The sequence below is a fragment of the Emys orbicularis genome, chromosome 2, assembly GCF_028017835.1.
Source record: "Emys orbicularis isolate rEmyOrb1 chromosome 2, rEmyOrb1.hap1, whole genome shotgun sequence".
Classification (NCBI taxonomy): domain Eukaryota; kingdom Metazoa; phylum Chordata; order Testudines; family Emydidae; genus Emys; species Emys orbicularis.
Window position 1 is genome coordinate 41,299,162 of NC_088684.1, and position 22,264 is coordinate 41,321,425.

Consider the following 22,264-nt stretch of genomic DNA (forward strand, 5'->3'; position numbering starts at 1 on the left):
GTGCGGTAATCCCTGACTTTACTGCTGAAGATTCCACTGAGCAGCTGCGAATTAATTTTAGAGTGTCACAGTAAACACATCTACCTTAGAGTTTCTAAGTAAAAATATACGCTATAGGACACAAATCTTAGTAAATACACTATTTAAATGATGAGAGTTGACCACAGTAGTGCAGTCAAGTGATGATGGGCATGGAATTAGGAGTTGTGATTTATGTTTTAATCCTGGCCCTGCCACTGACTCACTGTATGACTTTGGCAAGTCACTTGATGATGCCTCACTTTACCCATCTGTAAAACAGGTACATTATTTCCCTGCATCAAATTATGTTTGTAAAGCACTTTGGGATGAAGTGTGCAAATGATTATTAACCAAGATAGATACCAAATTCTGGAAACATATTTACAAGCTGAACATAATTTTGTATCATACTCTCTATATACTTATGAATTTTAAACTTCCCTCCAAACAGTACAAATTATAGATTATTATTTTAGTAATTATTTTTACACCTCAGATAGTCAAGAGCTATAGGAATGTTTAATCAGGGCCAGGTAGCCCTGTGCAGTTGTGCTGGGAAGTGAGAGAGAAGGAGAGCAGAAGCAGCTTTATCTTCTTACAGCCTGCTCCCTGTTCTTGCTCTTACCTAAAATGGGTGGGGAGCTATGAAGTGAGCAGGCCTGGCCAATCACAGAGAGGAACACATGCTGTATGCAGGACAAGGGTAGTGGAGCTGCTGCTGCTCACTGGTAGACTTCAGAGGAATTCTGAGCCAGCCTGAATTTCAATAGGGGCCCTCTGGCTGAAAGAGCCAGAACCTAGCACTTTCTATGGAGTTTTCAACTGCACCTTAGTAAAGAATACTTACATATCTGTAGCCTGTAATTACAGTGTGACAGTAGTGGGGATTTTCTGTACTATTTTTATGAATGATCTGACCTATTTAGCTTGGTATGGCTGCCCACTGGGTACAGAAGAGCTAAATGTTTCCCCTGGGACAGAGCAGGAGACTTGAGGTGTTTTGGGTCCCACAGCTGTCTGGGGTGGCATGAATTAGCCACCAAGGGCTGGCTGGAATCAATACATATCAATGGAGGATCTGGAAAGACAAGGGGAACCCCAATGACTGAACATTAACACAATGACAGGAGGCTCTAGCAGGCTGAACATGTGAACACAGCATAGTTTTGCAGTGGAAGAACAATGGACAGAGGTGTTATGAACTGTGCTCCGAGAGACACGGGGCTCTCACTTGAGACTGGGAGACAAAGAGAAAAAGTCAAGATTGGCCCTACAGCAACATGGTTTGGTAGAGTTCTGGCTTTGGCCAGTCTGAACACCACCTTAACCTTCTGTACGTCCACCTAAAGGCTTCCCAAGTTTGTATTCCACTTGACTATTGAAACTACCTCTGTTTTGAAAAGGCTGCCTGCAGATACTTGCTGAGATGCATTGATCCCTAAAGGAGTAAAAGTCTCTGAACAGGAGTCTACCCCAGTTCAACTCACTGGGCAGGTCTCACGGTGAGAAACAGGAGTGCTGTAGTCTGAAGGCTGCGTGGACTGCTCTTATGGAAAAACGTGTGACCCCTTTGGGGTCTGGCACACGGAAGCAGTGCTTCCAGGAGACTGTTTAAAGGCCAGGGCTTAGCACAGACCCTTTAAATCTATGACAGGGTTACTACTTCCCACCTTGCTTGTGTCTGGAACTTGTTCACTTTGCTAATTCAGGATGAAATTCACTCTTTAGCAGAGAGCCAGCACTGAGCCTATGCACTACTTGAGATCTAATCTAAGGATTTAAGCGAGGCACAGTGTTTGCACTAACCCTTCTACACAAGGGTTACTTTCACCTTCAGTCATTTGCCATTTCAGTGAGAGATTAATCAGCTACCCCCTTCATTTTAACTTGCAGCACTGCCAAATGTGTGTTTTAGAGGTTCCTCATCGTTTCATCAATCAATATACAGGTTTTATTAATCACGTTTATTTCTCATGTCATTCATTTAGACAGAAATAATGGTGTTTCCTTCCACAGCTGTGGTGGTGCTAGGAGCCACTAGCTGCAACCTAAACTACATTCAGCCAAACACTGCAATAAACCAAGCTGTTAGCTCAGGAGTGGCTCTGAAGGGAAGGTCATGGTATTGACCACCTGCTTAACTTAAGCCTGTCCCAATAGTCCTCTCATAACATTGTGTTCTTGATTACACATTTTTAAGACCACTCAGGGATGATTAGACATTACAGCAGGACCATGAGCAGCTACATCACAAATAAAAACTCTTAACAATTGATTGACTTTATGTATAGGGAAGGCAGAGAATTATTCTCTTGCTCTGCTATTTTTCCCCAGACAAGTTTGCCAATGCATTTTCTGTGGGAAGCCTACAAGCACCAATCCACTGATCCACTCTATTCTGGAGGGGGGGAGGGGAGGGAAGAGAGAGAGAGAGAGAGAGAGAAAGAAAGAAAGAAATTAAAATTAGAAGAGGGCATAAAAAATCTCTATACCAGAACTTTTCTGGACATTTTCTGTTAGTCTATTTAGTAGAAATGATGCAAAATGGGAACTTTTTTCACAAAAATATTTTCAAACAAATTGTCAGTTTTTGCTGAATTTTTTTTGAAATTCAATTAAAAAAATTTGCAGCTGTTGCCTTAGGCACTATGTGTAACACTGATACATAAATAAATCTTACATGAAATGAAATAAGTATACTAGTGTATCATAAACTTAGTTTCCTCTACAAAATTAACAGAACTTGGCTATTTAATTACCATAGTGGTATTATGTAGGTCTAAATGTTCAAAAAAAGTGTAATTTTAAATCCAGTCCTTTAAAGGTCTTTCAAGAGAGTAGGGCCCTCCAACATGATTCAAGTTAGGCAGACAAAACCGGAGACACCCAAAATCATTAGTCACTTTTGAAAATGTAAGCTATAAATTGTAAGAGTCTTGAGAGAGGGCTGTGTTTTTAGCACTGAACACCCTCATCTTTTAATAAATAACTCTGAAAGACTTGATAACGTCTATGATACAGACTGGAGTTACTGAGAAATAGGAACCGACTGGAAAATGTAGGAACTTTTAAGGCTCTATCTATTGCTTGATACTTCAGGAAACAACTGCAAACTTCAGGACACTCGTCCTTCTGTGGAGCGACCCAAACATGCAAACAAATTTTATACTATATACAAAGAAGGGATATGAATGTGACCAGCTTTTTGGGAAAAGGGAGCTTTTCACTTATAGAGAACGAATGGGGAAAATAAGGATATTTTGGAGAGGAGAGCATCCATTAAAATGTGCTGTATGAGGTAAAATTGGGAAAAGTGATGGAGAATATTTCTCTTCTCACTATATTGGACCTAAACCAGCATGTGACGATTACAAATGTGTGCATAGAACTCCATGGCTAATTTGGCAATACAGACTCACTCCTTGACTTCCAAGTATAAACCAGGAGTGACTGAACAGAAAAGGGAGTAGCTGGACAGGGTGGTGAGCATGCTACACCAGAGAGGCTGAAATGTTAATGACACAGAAACGAGCACAGTAACAAGTCTAAAGGACCTGATACAAGTCAGGACATCTAAAGAGGGGACCACTTTTTAGTTTATTTAAAAGGCTGTAGGGCCCACCTAAGTGAGGTCGCATGCAGGCATGTTTTGTACCATTTATTGTTGGCTTAATTTGACTTCCTTGCAGTTTCCTAAATATACTTTCATTATTTAACACCCTTTTGGTCTTGAATTTTTTGGGGATTAATTCACTGGGGCTCATTTCAAGGAGAGGTAAACTATCTTCTGGCCTCTTAGGAGAAGTCACACCCAGTCAGGTTCTAGGCCTAAGACACTGACTGGGAGGAGGGTCTACCCCCATCTGGTGCGGGTGGACGAGGTCAGTCCAAAGCCTGGGAAAGGCCTGAAAGTTGGACAAGAGAGGAATTGGAGGGGGCCAAGATAACAATCATAAGAATAATGACTTAAGCAGTTTGACTGATTGTGTGAAGTTGCTAATGTACTGCTGCTCTAGGTATAACAGATCTTTGTGTTGTTCTACATAAGTGTTTCCTGGACATAAACCAGTTGTTGCGCAACATATTGCACACTTTGCACCCCTTCTCCCCCCCCAAAAAAATTGGAATCACTTTATTTGAGAGTGCCTTGGGCCTATAGCAAGGGGAGGGCTCCAAGAGCAGGCATGTTAAAAACACATTACAGACAGAGAAAGTCTCCTTCTAAGGAGCTTAAGAGAAATCTTTAATCTTTATTCAAAACAGAGGAACCTCATCTTCTAGTAAACTCACTATGGGCCTGAGGCTTCACTTCAGAGCTACGTTACATTTGTTAAAGTGAAATGTTCCTCGGTGCTCTGTTCAGAGAGGAGTTTGTTTGAACAGGCTGGCTGAACCTCATTGTTTAATTACCATTTGGTTAAGCGTTTCACGATATGGTATCTGTCAAACAAATTCCAGGAAGCCTCCCAATGTTTATATGCACACACTTCCATTAGAAACCACATGGGAATGATTGCAGATGGAATAACTGGAAGCAGCATGGCTCAGAAATAATTTATAACGAAAGGGAATGAAAAATTAGGCCTCCCTGATGCAAAATACTCCGTGCCAAGGCACATGTTGGTGCATATTTATTTTTGACAAAGATCACCATTTATTCATGCTACTAATCATTTCTAGAACAGCAAGAGATTTGTTTTAAGAAAATAGCATAAGATTTATGAATTTCTGTTACAACAGCCATGAAGTTCCATGCCGTAAACACAATTCATTCAGCACTCCAGGCCCATGCATAAGCATACATATTACAAGGACACTGCCCTGTTTAGGGTCAGATTATGGCTGCTTGAATAGAAGAAAGTTTCCTGCACTAATTTTATTTCTCCATTTCCCCCCTCCCCCGTGTGCAGCTGGACAGAAGTCAGCCACAATAATGGAGCAATGACACTCTGCATGCAAAGGAGTGGAGCAACAGAGAGGGCTAGTGCAACCCGAGGTGAATCACACCTTGGCCAGGGTCCCACTCCATTTCTTTGCTCTCAGTGCTGAATGACCACCTGGTACTGAGGGAGTGCACGCTTTAAAAAGGAGCGTTCTGTCAGGGGTCACAGTATTCATCAAACACGTTTATCAGCTGGTCCAGTGTTCATGGCATTATTCCTGGCAACAGTGTCACTTCTTGTCCTTTTTTCCCCAGTGAGATAGTAAAAAAAGCTTTACCTTCATTTTCTCACATTTATCCCCGTAGTCAGTTCTGTACACAATCTCAGTTGTTCTTGCCACTGCTTCCAAGCTTCTGCAAGGTTTTTTTTCCCCTCTCAAAACCCAGCATTCCCAGTAATCTAAGTCCCTCCATGATCACTGTTTGTTTTGTTTCTAAATGCTGCTTTGTTTGCCTGTTAATCACACTCTTCCTTGTTGTAGATCTCACCAGACCGCTGCTGGAACCCAGTTGTACGGTTTTGGATAGAGACCTAAGTTCCCTCTAAGCTGCACAGCAGCCTATTAAGCACCGTACAGGCCCTCAGGGCTACAGTGGGGAGAGATGCCTCTCCCCCAGCCCCAAACCTGCCACGTCTGGGGGAGAGGCACCCCTCACCTGGCCCCAACCCAACCCCCGACCTGCCGCCTATCCCACAACCTCAGACTCAGAGCTGCTGCGGCGGGGAGAGGCGCCTCTCCCCTCCAGCCCAGGAGCTGCTGCAGGGAGTCCTCTCTCCCTGTCATAGCCCCAGGGCAGCCTGCACCCCAAACTCCTCATCCCCAGCTCCAACTTAGAGCCCACATCCCCAGCTAGAGCCCGCACCCCCAGCCAGAGCCCGCACCCCCAGCCACCTCAAACCTCTGCCCCAGCCCTGAGCCCCTCATCCCCAGCTCCATCCCAGAGCCCTCACCCCCCAGCACCTCAACCCTCTGCCCCAGCTCCACCCCAGAGCCCTCACACACCCCAGACCCCAATCCTCAGCCCTGAGCCCCCTCCCACACTCCGAACCCTTCAGCCCTACCCCCTCCACATGAATTTTGTTGTGTGTCACACATCACCTCCATATTGGTGCACATAACAAAATTCATTCAGCACATGCATGGGAAAAATTAGAGGGAACACTGGTAGAGATTGCCAATTATGTCAATTCTGGGCAAATACCCACTAAGGCCTAGGAATGAGACTTTTAGGGTCATTTTCATTTGTAACTGGAGTCATCCTATTTACATTTTACCATAAAGTCAAATTTGGATCAAAAGATAGAAACTATTCATGGGAAATCTACAATAGAAATGTTTTTTTAAAAAACAGACAGACAATCTCCTGCACTTTTTGGAACCCAAAGATTGTCAAATTATCCCAGTACATGAAAACCTGAAAGTGATTCTATCTGTTCCCATTAAACAAGAATGTAAGAGTGTATTCTGCATTTTATCTACTTTCGTTTCACTTTATGCTACTCTCAGGGACACCACGAGAAGGCAGTAGACATGGTGGTGGAGTGCACAATTAGAAGACTAGAGGGTGGACTGCAATACTACCCTTGATGATGCAGCAATAAGATGACTGAACAATCTAAATATTGACTTGTGATGCATATGAAAAGAATAAATGAGATAAATACAAAAAGTAGACGATTGTCATACAGTAGTGACAAGTAAATTACATCTTTCAAATCCTTTGATTTCAGTAATCTAAAGTGTCACAACATAGGAAAAGAAAAATATAATATTTGTAAAGTGGCAGCGATCCTTTAAATCATTTTTTCCTGACAGGGCTTGTTTGTTACCCAATGATAGCAGCAGTTCTATGGTCTTAGAAAAATGAGTGAAAATTTCAGTTTGACTCCTAGTGTGCCAGTGTCCGTACAACAAAACCACTGACAATGTGCATCCTGGTTGGTAGGCTCAGCAGAGTTGCCACGGCTAAAATGGGCATAAAGACTAAACTGCCTTCCCCCACATGCTCTATCCAGGTCAGGTTTAAGTCCTTTTGGCTTTACAGTGTAGGGAAAAAAACTTGGGACATGGTGAACCTGAAATCCTATAACCCCATACCTAGGTCTCTGACCACACTTGATATCATAAAGTAAGCAAGGGTAGGAACGACATTAGTCTCCCATCAAAATTATGACCAAAGGAAAATGTTGCTGTTGATGATTCAATTCTGGACACCGTCTTCTCTGAGTCTGTTCTAAACTAATGCTCCTTAATGATGTTAAGGAGAAGTGTGCAACTGGAGGCCTTCTGTAGGGTATAACAAAGCCAAAACCTTGAATGCTGTACTGGTCATTAAAGATCTCATAAGGCCTGATCCAAAGCTCAGTGAAGTCAATAGGACTTTCTATTGAATTCAGTGGTCTTTGGATCAGACCCTTTCTATGTTAGTTCTGGTGTGGTGAACAAATTCTAAATGAGCAACTGCAGTCTTCAAATGGAAATACAGAAGGTAGCCAGAGTGAGTGTTAAGAAGGCATTCTCCACTTTCTGTCCTAAACTATGTAGAGTTTAAGGTTTGGATCTTCCATCCCCAGGAATGGCTGTATTTCAGTGACAAGTAAAGTAAGATCTGCTCCAACTGAATTTAATGACAAAACTACCACAGACTGCAGTAGAAGCAGGACTGGGTCATTCCCTTTGTAATGAGTTTGTAAAATCTGCAGAATATTTGGGATTTTCTGGATGGCAGGTGCTTTCTAAATGCACTAACATTAACAGATTTTTGTATAAACATATGACTACTTTCCAAAACTGTCAATCCAGCTCCTTTCGTGACACAATTGCTATTTAAAAAAATTAAGAAACTTAAATTGCTATATACCTCAAACAAACCTGGATCACACCAAAAGAAACGGCAACTTACTGTAACTGTGGTTCTTTGAGACATGATGCAGCCGTGTATTCCGCTTAGGTGTGTGCGCTCCCAGTGTGCTGGAGCTGGAGACTTTTACCTAGCAGTACCTGTAGAGGGGTGGTGCTCACACCTCATGGCTGTGGCCCTCCCCAGGCTATGAGACGGTGGCACCCTGACCCCCCTCAGTTCCTTTGCAACGAAAGCCCATGAGAGGAGACTCTGATACAGAGGAGACGGAGGGCAGATCGTGGAATACATGTCTGCATTACATCTTGAATCACAGTTACAATCAGTAACTGTTTGTTCTTCTTTGAGGAGATGCAGATGTGTATTCCACTTATGTGACTCATGAGCAATACCCCAATCTGGAGGCGGCGCTCTAAGTCCCCTGGAATAGGGATCGCAGGACTGCCCTTCTGAGGTCTGCGTCTGCTCTGGAAGATGCAGTAACAACATAATGGTCCATAAACATATGTATAGACAACCATGTGGCTGCCCTGCAAAAAGACTGTTACTTAACTTTCTGTAACTGTTGTTCTTCGAGATGTGTTGCACATGTCCATTCCAATGTAGGTGTGTCCATGCTCTGTGCACCATTGTCGGAAATTTCCCCCCAGTGGTATCAGTCGGCTCGGCCCTGGCGCCCCCTGGTGCCATGCACTCATAGGAGGGCCACTCTCCCAGGGATGGCAGGCTGTAAAATGTCCATCACTTTGTGTGTTCTCTCTTGGAGAAACTCTGCCTGGACGCCCAGGGATGCAGCTACATGGTGTAAAAGGTAATGTTTCGCCTTAAAGTCCTCCAGAGTAGAAGGGGAGGATGAACCCAGCTGCACAGCATCGTCTGGCACTGAGGATGAAGGCCTCGGCTGAGCCACATCTGGCCCTCATTCCTGGGAAGTCCTATCCTGGAAGGAGTAAAGTATCAGAGGGGTAGCCATGTTAGTCTGGATCTGTAAAAAGTGACAGAGTCCTGTGGCACCTTATAGACTAACCGAAGTTTAGAGCATAATACTCTGTTCCAATACTTCTGTTAGTCTATAAGGTGCCACAGGACTCTTTGTCCCCTGGAAGGAGGGCTCCGCAGGGAGAAAGACTGCTGATGACTGGTCCTGCATCTGATCTGCAGTCAATACCGTCGAGCTGGCAGGTGACTTTGGCTTTCAGGGAGATGAGAAGTGGGATCTCTGAGTGAGGAGTTTCCCACTGAGTTCAAGGAGGCCACTGATATGGGTAGAGCATTGGTGGCCAGTAGGGGCCAGGCCAGGGACTTCCATCCCAGCCATGGGTCACACGCCAACCCTGGGAATAATATTGATCCATTGGCGGCCCTTGGAGCTTGTCAGGATGCAGAGCAAGAAGATGAGGACTTTAACTCGGACTCAGAACCACCCTGGGGTTAAGAATATGGGCGGAGCAACACCTCACCCAGAACGAGGCAGGAATCAGAGCCCCTGATGAAGGTGGTTCTGTCAGTACCAAGCATGCCAGTGGCATAGGCAGTGTCAGTCCCAGCACAAACAGCGGTCCTGGAGCACCCGAGTGTGTCAACATTGAGAGTGGCAAAAGCTGCCATAGGAGCATCTGTGGCATTGAATGCAGCAGGGCTGAAGAGGGTCTCGGAGCTGGGGTCCATACCGATTCCAGTACTGGCTCCATCCGCACCACGGGAAGGGGAGTGGCTGTATGTGGTGCCAACAGAAATGAGGGTTCAATGGCTCACTCCATTTGAGGGGCTAGAAGAGACACAGCCCTGGGAAAGTCCTGGCCCAACGGTGAGGTGGAGATTGAAAGGTAGGTAGGAGGCCTGCAGCTGCCTGATATGCTGACAACATGGACAGAGTCTGTACTGGCATCTCCCTTGTTGGTACTGGACTCAACGGACGCCTGGAGGCTGGAACCAGAGACAACACTACAGGGGTTCTGCCCGTCACACTTGGTACAGGGGAGGGAATCAGAGGTATCCATGCCAGCCCGTGCACTGGAACTGGTGCCAGTCTGCACTTTTCCTGGGGGAAGCATAACACTGTCCACACCAGCTCTTTTGTCGGTGACATTTATGTTGGTCAAGGGTGTGTTTTTTCACACCCCTGACTGACAAAATTGCTAGTGTAGACATAGCCCAGATCCAAATTTCACAAATGGTCTGCATTTCTATAATGGGACAAAGCAAAGTCCCAGATGAAATCACCCCTGAACCCTTGAGTGTTTAAAATCCAGACTCAAATTTTGTGGTTTAGGCCCCTCTTTGCAGGTGATGATGTTGAAAATGTGGCGATACTTTTGATACTGAGATGAGCCTCTTGAGTGAATAAATGATATTACGAATACTGAATAAAAATCCCTTTGGAATATCGAATTTCATAGGATTTTTCAGAGGTAAAGAAATGTACAGAGATAGAAAATGGTCCTTCAGGTAAGCTAGCGGTCACTGCAGGTGGATGACTAATACAGATCACATACTGTTGCAAGCTAACTGTAATATTCCTCGAACTACAGAGTCGAGAAGAGATCCACATTAGGCATGTACACTGCCTTTAGAGATTGAACAGACATTGGCAGAGCATTACGTAACTTGCCCAGCAGCACATACGATAGCAGTATTACTGTAAAATTATCACTCCAATTAAACGAATCAGCCATCCTAGTGCATAATTAGCTACAGTCTATTCAGTAGAGCTAGCCTAAATATATCATTTAAACATTTGCAAAGGGCTAGTGCTTAATTATGGCCTTCCCCACCCCATCCTGAGTATGGGGTGAGGAGATGCACGATACAAATGACTGTTGCTAGAGGTATGCAGGCAAGAAGCCTCTGAAGATGCTGAATGAGCTCATGCTAGAGAGACTGTAAAGAGGTACTGTTTGTTTTGTTTTTTGTTGTTGTTGTTTAACCTGAAACTAAGAAGCAGGAGGAGGACTAGATACTTAGATTTCAGAGCTGAAAACTGTCATCCACCAGTAACACAGGAGCCATTAAAGATTCCCTAATTAAAGAAAGGATAATTTGTGGGGCACATGATTCCAGTGTATGGAAGAGATTGTTGACAGAATTAGATCTAACCCTTGAGAAGTGCCTCAAGTTCTGGGCAGGTTGCTGCACCATGTACTCAGAGTATGTGGCTGGACAAATGGCCACATAATCATCTTTTACCACACATGCTGCACAGTTCTGCTTAGATCATAGAATCCTAGGACTGGAAGGGACCTCAAAGAGGTCTTTAGTCCAGGCCCCTGCATCATGTAACTGCCATTTTGCTGTCGCTGCCACTACTTCTCTGCCCCTATTTTGTCTGCCTTTCCCCCTTTCTGTTGGATTGTTCTCGGTTACCCCACAAGGGGGAGTCCAATGCCTCTGGCACCTGCTGCTTTTAAAAGGTCAAAGACAGAGAGAGGCAATGAGTGGGTATTAGTTTTTTGTGCTTTCTCAAGTTAAAACCCTCCTTACAGCTCTACTTCGATGCCTACAAAAAACGGCTAGGCTGCTGGAGTGCTAAGACCACGGCCTACCATGCTGACTAATAGCTCTCATTGTTTCCTTGTATTTGGCAGTCATTTGTTTGTATCCATCGGTTTTCTCGTCTTGTACTTAGATTGTAAGCGCTGTGCAGCAGGGACTGTCTTTTTGTTCTGTGTTTGTACAGCACCTAGCACAATGGAGTCCTGGCCCATGACTGCTATTACTTCATTAGAAAATGACACCTCTGATTTGCTGGCTTAGTGGCAGTGCTGTATGCACCAAGATATGGTGGGGGCTGCCATATATCTGGGATTATGTTAAATGATGCTAAACATTTCAAATCAGGATTTTGCTAGCGGTTATGATCCAGGCCCAAATGATCCACACCTGTTGCAAATTTGGCATGTGGCCTAAAATCTAAATTCAGTGCACTGGGTGCAAATCATTAAATAGTGCAGGGATAGGAGAAAAGATACCACAAAGGAATTTAACTTAAGGAGCAAGTTATTCCTTTGAGCAACATTTCAAGCCAAAAAACTGGACAGAGGCCAAACTGCCCTCTTTGTCTATTGAGGTGGATATGGCAAAAAATCTGCCAGTTCTCTTCTGTGGTTTCATCAGTCTTTCTATTGTCTAAATCCCTGTGGGACTTTGGTTCCAATATGAAGGGGGGAAATGGGGCATTGCAGCAGAGACACAGGGGACCTCTCCGCAGGTGGCCCTGGCTTTGGGGGGAGGGGCCAGGGAAGGGGACAAAGAGAATTTGTGGTTTCCAGGGACCAAACCCCAGTCCAGTTCACAGGACAAATTCCAATTCTTGTGGAATGATGTAGGGGACAATATGGCCCATAAAAGAGTAATTGTCTGATTAACAGACAACATTGTATGCATGTGATATAGTATCTATAAATTCATGCACCAGTTCTTCTAAAAATAACTTACTCTTTTCGAAACCCCATTGTACTTATATAAAAGTCATGGTTAGCTATGGCCCCACTGGAGTTTCTCGATAAAATGTGTAAGGATCTAAATCCCATTTAGAAGGGAGATTCACTACTTCACAGTTTATTCTCAATGACAGCAGGACTGTGGATGAAGCTTCCATCTCATTAGCTACAGTGAGATTTAAGAGTTAACAATAAACAAAATGAGATGCTCTAAGTGTTCAAGACCATAATTAGGACCTTAGTGTTGTTCAGAGCACAATGTCTAACTTGAGACATTGTCCAGGTTGGCAGAGGAGATGGATTAATCCAGCCTGCAAAATTTGTTTCCATTACACTGCCTTGAATTTCCTACCTGATGTAGAATACTGCTCTTTTGTCTACAATGTGCTCAAAGGAGCTAGAAGGGGAAAAGAAGCCCAAGACTGAAGATATGGAAACACAATATGGCCTAATGTGTGCATCTGGCACATCCCATTCATTGTGCATGATGAAAAGGAAGTTCATTTGTACCAGCTGGCAAAGCTTGTAAAGGTATGGATTTAAAACATTTTTTATTAAGTGAGGAAAATTAGACAAATGTAACTGTACTGAAAACAGAGCTTGAGGAATTGTCACTTTGCTAATCTGCTTTGTATATGATATTTAACTGTGCATATGCACCTTGCCAGTGCTAAGCCAATGTATGCCAAAAATCAATGAATAATTTGCTTTGTACATTTGGGGGTCATATTCAGGTTTTGGTGACCACACATCCAATCATTGCCTTTCTTCTGAATTCAAGCCCAGTCAGAATGTATTTTAAAAGGGACTTATGACCAGAGTTGGTCTGAACAGGGTTTATAGGCACTTCAGCCAGTGAGTATCTGTGGATCCCTATTGTCTCCCACATCTTGGCATCTCACCTGGATATGAATGGAATAACTGTCTTCCCCAGGAAGTACTCAAGAACATTGTCATTAAATGGAAATATATGCCATTAATCTGCAAGTCTCAGATAGATTTTCCAGAATTCAGAGAAGGCACAATGTTTTCTGGAATCTTTGGTCCAAGTTTTAGAGGGCAGATAATGATCAGGATAAATATATGGGTAATTTACCCATTTCTATCAATTAGACATCTAAGAACCCAGTTTTGCCAATATTTGAACTGGTCAGAACTATACTCCTTTGTCAATCTTTCTTACTCTCTATAAAATATAAACCTCTTTTTTAAAATGGTAAGCATAATAATAAGCAATCATGACAACTGTAGTTCAAGCACAATATTTTCTCTCCTTTTTGATTATTTATTCTTCTCTACTAAGGGATATTTTAACACTGGGGACGTTCCAGAAGCCTGGAAGAAAGCTAATGTTGTGCCAGTATTTAAATAAGGTTAAATGGGATGAGGCAGGTAATTATAGGTCTGTCAGTCTGACATTGATCCTGGGCAAGCTAATGGCACTGCTGATACAGGACTCGATTAATAAAGAATTAAAATAGGGTAATATAATTAATGCCAATCAACCTGGGTTCATGGAAAATAGGTTCTGTCAAACTAACCGGATATCTTTTTTTGATGAGATTACAAGTTTGAGACAAGTAGCAGTGTTGATGTAATACACTTAGACTTCTGTAAGGCTTTTCACATGATACCACAAGACATTTTGATTAAAAAACTAGGAAGATATAAAATTAACATTGTTGTTTGCAGTATTGTTGTAGCCATATTGGTCCCAGGATACAAGAGACAATGTAGGTGACTTAATATGTAGTTCGAAAACTGGATACCAGGAGTAGGGGACGCTGCAGTCCTGGCCTGGCAAACCAGAGACTCCCACAGGGCTGCAAGGATGAGAACAAGCCCTGCACTAGAGGGGAGGTTACCCTGCTTCTGAATGTTTGGTCCTCAAGTAGGAGCCATTCAGCAGCAGGGTGCCTCCCCCGGGGCCAGGGCTCTCTCTCTTCCTCATGGCCCTGGCCAGGAGTCTCTACCCTGCCCTGCCAGGGCCACAGCCTTCCCCACACCTTGCACCTGCAGGGATCCAGTGTCCCTGGCCCTGCAGCTGTGCAGGAAGCTGTGACACAGAGGCCCATTGGTGGTTTACAACCCTGTGTCAGCAAGCCTGACAAGCCTGTGTCACTACACCTAACACATTGCTGTCATAGTGTTTATCCAAAAGTGTCTTGTAAGGTATCAAATGAAAGCCGGTGACACACTTGTCACTAATACCACAGTGATATGTATATATTAACACTACAAGAAGAATTATGGAAACTTACATTCTTAAAAGCATAATATCAGTAACCAAACACAGGAAGAAACAGGTTTTCTTCCAGACAGGAGGGAAGGTAGTTCTTTCCCTGCCTCTAATCAACCCCATTACCGACGTACCTAAGATTTTAACCCTACTGATGTACTGTATAAATGTACATTAAATTACAACTTCATTTGCTGACACGATTTACATTTTTATCCTGCTTTCACGGCAGATTCAGAACATGCTGTTTTCTTGTCCTTTTCCCTTGAGAAGTTATCGGTAAATCATTTCAATAGAAAAAGGTAGCACTCGAAACTGAAATTCTCTGCTTCCCAGGGGCCATTGATGAAGCAAATGGTTTCAATGCAAGGTATATAAAGCCTGTGTGACTAGAGTTTCAATGTTAATTCAGTTTGCAGAATCTTGCAACCAAGCCTTTTAATGTTGTGAATTATATATTTTGCAGCATTTTAAGTTGAGTTACAACTACCTAAGGACTTCACAACAGCTATCAATTTTTTTTCCATGCAGAACTTCTGGTTTTACTCAATGTAGGTTCCAAATGCATTCCTCCCTCTTTCATTTAGCTTTCAATAAACCCATAACTGTATGTTCAAAATTCAGTGTTGTCAACTCATGATTTTATCTGGGTCTTGCAATATTGTGGATTTTTTTTTTTTAAGTCCTACCTCTTGAAGACAATGAATTACGTGAGAATCTCAGCTTACATTTAAGATAAATAGTAACGTTCAAGTCCTCATGGCTGCACAGGAAAGCTTGAAAAATGTAACTCAAGTTCATCCTAAAGGTTCTGAAACCAAAGGGCAACCTCTCAACCCCAACTTTTATTTTTTATTTTTAAGTCTCGCGATATTTAAACCACTCAATTTTGGAAGCCTGTATCATGATCTTTGAATATCTGAGGTTGGCAATACTGAAATTTCATTAGCTGGATCTGCCCTCCCTTCTACTCATGCAAGCCCAACAGGCCAAATTCATCCTGGTGTAATTTAAAGCATTAAATTGCAATTCCACTTCACTTAAAAGTCTGTGGAGTTACATCAGAGATGAATTTGACCTGTTGACCTCAGTGGGATAGCCTGGATGTAACAAAGCAGAATTTGGTTCCATGTGAGCAGTATCTCCACAAAAATGTCATACTATGCGGAATCAGCTGTGTCAAGTTACCCATTTTTTTGATTCATTCAGTTGTGTTTACAATGACCCAACAGCACACAGATTCTTCATATCTTATAACAGCAACACTAAATTATTGCAGAAAGAACTGACAACTTCCTGTCCTTTATGATCAAGACTTGTCTACTAATTTATTTCAATATAGTCTTCATTTTACTCAGTGTTCGTATAATACAAAAACAACAGCCAAGTCATACAAATATCATACCTAATTCTCAGTTGCTGAGCACCAAATCACAACTGTAGCATTTTGCAGTGGTGCAGATACTATACACACACACACATATATATATTATATATATATATACACACACATCACTAGGAGCTATGTAACAAACATTCTCCTCAACAGACTGATCTGCTTCACCATGAGTTGGAACTTGGATACAAGGATGTCGATAGTAAGTGTTTAGTGCACAAAGAGAATTTTGGGTTAAAGGTTAAGAAGCTGTCAATAACACTGAGGAATGGTAAAATAAAACACAAAATGTTAAGAGACATGCTTACCGCAGTGTCATTGGTAGCAATGTACACCAGCACATCAGAGTTGTTTCTGCCATTAATGTACCGGTAACAGTTCCATACGCAGCTAATCAGATAACCCTGCAAAGAGAATGTGCTTGTTATTACATAAAGAAAATAGGAAATATATATTTTTTTACCACAGTTTTGTGAAAATCCCTGAACTTTGATTGGCTAAAGATGGTCCTCAGCCAATCAGAACACACGATATACATAATTGCTAAACTTTACATGAGAAAAGGAAAGGAAAGAAAAGACCACAAAAAAGTTAAAATCATATGTAAACACCAATAAAATGTCACTTTTTCTTAAAAAAATATTTTAACTACTTCGGTCTTAATATTCTGTCCCTCTGCCACACACTTTACATCTCTTGTGGGGTTGGAAGTGGTCATTTCACAAAAACTCTAAATAATTTTTTTTCATTATACATTTAAAATTATATTGGGAGAGTTCTTATTCAGAATCTGGCCCAAATTAGTTAACCTTTATTACTGCAAATATTAAGTTGTTATAATATTACAGATTAACCAATATACTTCATTTAACAGATTAACAGTTTCTATGCTGTTTCAAATTATTATTCTTACAGATATTTATATAATTTTAATATAATAAAAGCCTAATATTAACTCACTAATAATTGTATCCTGATCTAATAAGCTTCCTGCTTTTGCCCTTGGAGTTTATGAAGACCAGAATATGATCACTGCCTTGTGAAGAAGCACAGCCTCACGTTATTTGAATAAAGCAAAATAAAAGATGCTCTAGAGATATCAAAGTATATACTGAGGAATTTGATCTTTCCGATGATTAAATACTAAGTACTTCAGTAGCTCTGCATGGTTTCACTGTAGGTTTTATGGTTTCAGAATTCAGCTACTATGGTGATGACTGCAGTATAAGAGTCTATACAGAACACAGAATAGGAAGCATAAAAAGCATAATGAAAAGCAATTGGTTACTGAAACATTAACCCACACTCCTTTGAGAATATAAGCAGCTGGTGTCGTTTTACTGGCCAAGAGATTTGGACACACACATTCTTGGCCAGCTCAACATTAGTAATGGAAATTCATTTTGCCCACGGTACACTGCAAGTCCAGCAACTTTCCTTTAGATTTGTTCTTAAGAACTCAATTGATATTTATGCTGAAGCATCATTAGACTGAGTCACTGACCTATTTACTAATCCCCCCCCCCAAAAAAAAACCCCAACCTTGGACTGAGCTTTCAATTAGAGCTTTAAGAAATGTCATTGGACAGCATAGTGAATTAATACATTAGTCTCATCTCTGGAGACCCATGTGAAAGGAATTCAATGATCTCAGCCTAGCCCATCCTTAATGGTATTTATGCACATCACATACCAAGCTGCACACATGCATGCACACCCATTCAGTAGGAATGGTAACCTTTGCTCAGAAGAGGCGCAAGGTCAAGTCACAAAGGTATGGCAAGATAGGATAAAGGTGCCTGGGAAGAACTGAGTGGGGAAACTTGCACATTGCCTGATGATCTCCATTTCAAGAACACTAACATTCATTACATTCCATCCTGACAAAACTTTAATAAACCCCCAAATTAATTTCTATTTGTTAAGCAACACAGATCACAGTAATACCATAGAACTGGGCAGCATAAAAGATTAGCAATTCCTATTTCTTAGCTGTTTTAGTGCCATAGGAAGAAATACAACAGACTCAATGGGTACCTATACACAGCCCAGGACAACAAGTCTCAGAGCCTGGGTTGACTGACCTGGGCTTGAGCTATGGTGCTAGAGACAGCTGTGTGGTAATTGGGGTGCAGGCTGGAGCTCGGGCTCTGAAGCCCACCCTGTTCCCTAGGCTTCAGAGCCCAAGCCCAAATGTCTACACAGCTATTTTCAGTGGTGTCCCGCAAACCTGAGTCTGTCAACCCAGGCTCTGAGATTCACTGCAATGGGCTGCCAGTCACTGTGAAGATGTACCTTGAAAGGGCCATTTCACAGGGGCCTATGCAAATACAATCTGCACTTACATCTATCTTGTGAGCACAATACAAATACACATTTTCAGACAGTAAGGGTGGCCAAACACTCCATATCCAGAAAACCACAAAGCAAAGCTGTACTGACTGCCAAGGATTAATATGATCCAGTGGTTTGGTTTTACAAGGTTTCAGTTGTATTTGACATGGAAAAGGGCTTGATCTGCTGGCCCAAAAATGTCTACATAATTAAAATTTGAATTTATCTTTAATTAAAGTAACTTCCCATGCTTTAGAGAGGCTCTGCGCTCCTCACCTTCCCACTGCAGTACACCCAGAAATGTCTGTGGGCTAGCAAACTTAGCTATTAGAAATCTTATTAAATCTCTTCCTGCAAGCCCTGTCCCCCCCTAGAGTCCCCCTAGGGTACGAAGATATAGAGAACAGTTTCATATCAGGGCACAGGGATGTATACATGTAACTTACAGGAATACTCCCTAGTGCTGAGATCAGCTTATTCTGCAAAATGTGCAAAAATTGGAATATCTTTTCTGCTGCCCCATTTGCAAAAAAAACAAACAAAAAAAGAAATCTAGGGCCCAGGCAGCTGACGAGCACCCAGTACATTGTCGGAGGAGGGGTTGCAAAGGTGGTTTTCTGCTACCTTTGTGCTCACTTGGTCACCTGGGTCAGTAGTACACCAAGCCTGTCTCCCCAGTGGAAGTTAAAGCAGTCTGAATGGTTTTCCCCTATGTTCATCATGGCAGCTGGAGACTGCCAGGAAGCCGTGGCCACGCTCCCTAAGCCAGCTGAAGGGAAGAAGGTGTTTTAGGAGCCATGATTCTATGCCATGAGAGATTCCCTCCATACTCAGACGAGAGTGCCAGCTTTAAATAATAGTAATATGCAGAGCAACCCAAACACAGGCGAGAATCTGGGCTTGGGTCTTCATGCAGGAGACAGTGGTATTCTGTTGTAGTACACTCAAATGTCAAAACTAATGTTTAATCATTAATGTATAAATACTAGAACCAGGTGAAACTTTTGGCTGTAACTTTCTTCAGCGAATTGTTTCAATTAAACTGCTCCCACCCTCCACCCCCCCCCCCCCGACCCTAAAAAAAATCAAGTTTCATTGTGGCATTTTTGAAATGTCAACTTTAGATGTGAAACTTTTGTTTCCAAATTTCTTTCAACTTCATTTAGAAAGTTTTTAAAAAGCTCAGAATCAAAACAAAATGTTTCCTTTCATGTTGAATGGTGTTTCATTTGACTCTAAATCTTTTTTTTTTTTTTTTTTATTTCCCCAATTTTTCAGAACTGCCAGCAAACAGGGGAAAAAAAAAAAAAAAAAAAAGTCAGATATTAACACAGCTCTAATAAATACATCTATGGTGCTGGATGCCTTCCCTTGGCCAGATGGGAAACTCCTACATTTGGTGGTGTCTAGGACCCCGTCTACACTACAGACTTATATTTGTATAACTACGTTGCTCAGGGATGTGAAAAATCCACACCCCGAGTGACGTTGTTATACTGACCTAACCCTCCGTGTAGACAGTCAATAGGAGAGCTTCTTGGGGAGGTGGATTAACTACACCGACGGAAGAAGCTCTTCCATTGGCATAGGAACACGTTCACTTACGTCAGTGTTTCTCAAACTGGGGTCTCCGCTTGTGCAGGGAAAGCCCCTGGCGGGCCGGGCTGGTTTGTTTACCTGAACCGTCCGCAGGTCTGGCCCATCGCGGCTCCCACTGGCCGTGGTTCACTGCTCCGGGCCAATGGGAGCTGCTGGAAGTGGCGCAGGCCGAGGGATGTACTGGCTGCCGCTTCCAGCGGCTCCCATTGGCCTGCAGCGGCGAACCGTGGCCAGTGGGAGCTGCAATCGGCCGGACCTGCAGATGGGGCAGGTAAACAAACTGGCCCGGCCCGCCAGGGGCTTTCCCTACACAAGCGGCGACCCCACTTTGAGAAACACTGACTTACGTGCTACAATGGCATAGCTGCATCAGTGCGGCTGTGCCAATGCAGCGCTTCAAGTGTCGATTTGCCCTAAAGCTGGTTCTTTGGAGAGATTAAACATCTGAAATAGTACATTTCTGGTGAAAACTGAAGGCCAAAAGGACTACTGCTTTGGGGTTGTTGGGTTTTTGCCATATTTGCAAAGCACAAATGGCCCCCCATTTAGATTCCTCCTTTAAAATAGTTTGCTTGATACAGAGACCCCCACCCAAATGTAAGAGTATCATGCTGCAAAATGTTTTTTAAATTACTTATGTTATTTTGTTTTATAGTTCTTAGTCTATGAATCACCTTTCCCTCCTGCGATGTTTGCTAGGCTATGCTGTGCCTCTGTCTACTTTTAACAGTAGAACTCCAATTCATGAAAGCACTCAAATTTTTTTTTTTTTTTTTATGTTCAGTACCTTTCAGTTTCAATACACAAATGTGATACCAATTGTTATATCTATCAAAGTGATAAATAGTGCGATGCATTTGATACTAGGCAACTTTCTTTTCATTAAGCAGGTTCCATAAATCTGCAAAACAACTCTTTTGCAAACAAGCAATTCAAATGAAAATGCCAATGCTGACTGTATTTTAGTATATATTTCCACTATTAGTGAGTCATATATTTTGAGACACATATGCATTAATTATATGTTGCTAGAACAAACATTAAGGAAAGTGAGAGTTTGTAATAATGCCAGGTCTAGGGGAAATCAGCTAAATATGAGAAGAAAGGGACATTAATTGATCTCAATTGCATTAGTCATTTACACTCTTGGAGCAAATATACACTGGCATGTGACAAACTAAAACCCAAGGGTTTTTTTGTACTATGAATTTCCTAGCATTGTCACTTTTCTATTCAGGCCTGTGATTAATCCTTTCAAAAACCTAAAGGCAATATTTATTAAATGAAATATCAAACACATTTGAGAATGACATGAGCTAATCCTTATAATGTAAGAAAATATCACTAATATCATTTGACTGTACTATATATTGGTCTGATTTATTCACATAGAACAACATACTAAATCACGTGTGGGTATTAATGCACTTCCATATTTTGTTTTTGTTTTTTTAAAAGCTGCTGCAATTATCTACCATCTCCTTCCTTGCTGTCAAATCCATGCTAGTTGTAACTAATGTCCCACTGGTTATTCAGCCTTGTTAAGTCAACAAAATACAGTTGTTCTGGAGAGAAAGAGGGAGGGCTATTCCAAAGACATTCCATATATAGAAGATGAATTTTATACACATGCTCACCTTGAAAGCCAGAATGATGCTTATGAAGAGTAGAATAATCACAACTAGACAAGTAGGATTTACTGCCATAATCTCTTCCTTGTAGGGAAAGTTAGCAGGCTGCAGAAACAAAAACATAAATAAAACATTATAAATTTCTTGAAAGATTAGGGAGCCATTCCCCAGGCTCTTTAATTAATAATTTATGAGAAGGCAGTTAAATCTGATAGCTCTTCTTTGGACCTGTATTTTAGTTTCTGGCACATCTGGATACAATAAGAATTATAACTACAGCGATATCTTCATACTTCAGAAGACAGGACAATTCAATGTAACATGCACATCCTAGTGAAGAGAAAACTGGAGGGCTGTTTTAGGTTTGGGGTTTCTTTGTGTTTTTGGCCTGTTTGCCTTATAACTAAGCCAAGGGAGAATGGACAGAACTTTGGGAAATTTGACAGTCTGCCATCACTGGCATTCTCTAAAGTCAGAGCAAGGTTTGCAAAGAATAAATTCTCTCACAGTGATTGCACCTATTGTCCTATGCACAACTCTCCATTCAGTTTGGGCAGGAACAGCTGGTTGGCAACACAACACATGGTCCTGGGGCAAAAGCACAGTCTTAGGAATCAGGAGTACTGAGTGTTATTCCAAGCTCTGTCAGACTTCCTTTGTGACCTGCGAGTTAACTTCTCTAGACCTCAGGGTATGTCTTGACTACCGGCCGGATCGGCGGGCAGCGATCGATCCAGTGGGGATTGATTTATCGCGTCTAGTCTAGATGCGATAAATCGATCCCCAAGCACTCTCCCGTCG

At 42.1% G+C, this 22,264-nt stretch overlaps 1 protein-coding gene across 1 annotated transcript in view; it reads right to left on the bottom strand.

Moving 5' to 3' along the window:
- The window catches only part of LAPTM4B (lysosomal protein transmembrane 4 beta), a 91,964-nt gene that overhangs the window by 7,409 nt on the left and 62,291 nt on the right, over positions 1-22,264 (bottom strand). Inside the window, 2 exon segments of the mRNA XM_065399795.1 lie at positions 16,208-16,303; positions 21,470-21,568. Coding sequence (XP_065255867.1) covers positions 16,208-16,303; positions 21,470-21,568 — 195 coding nt within the window.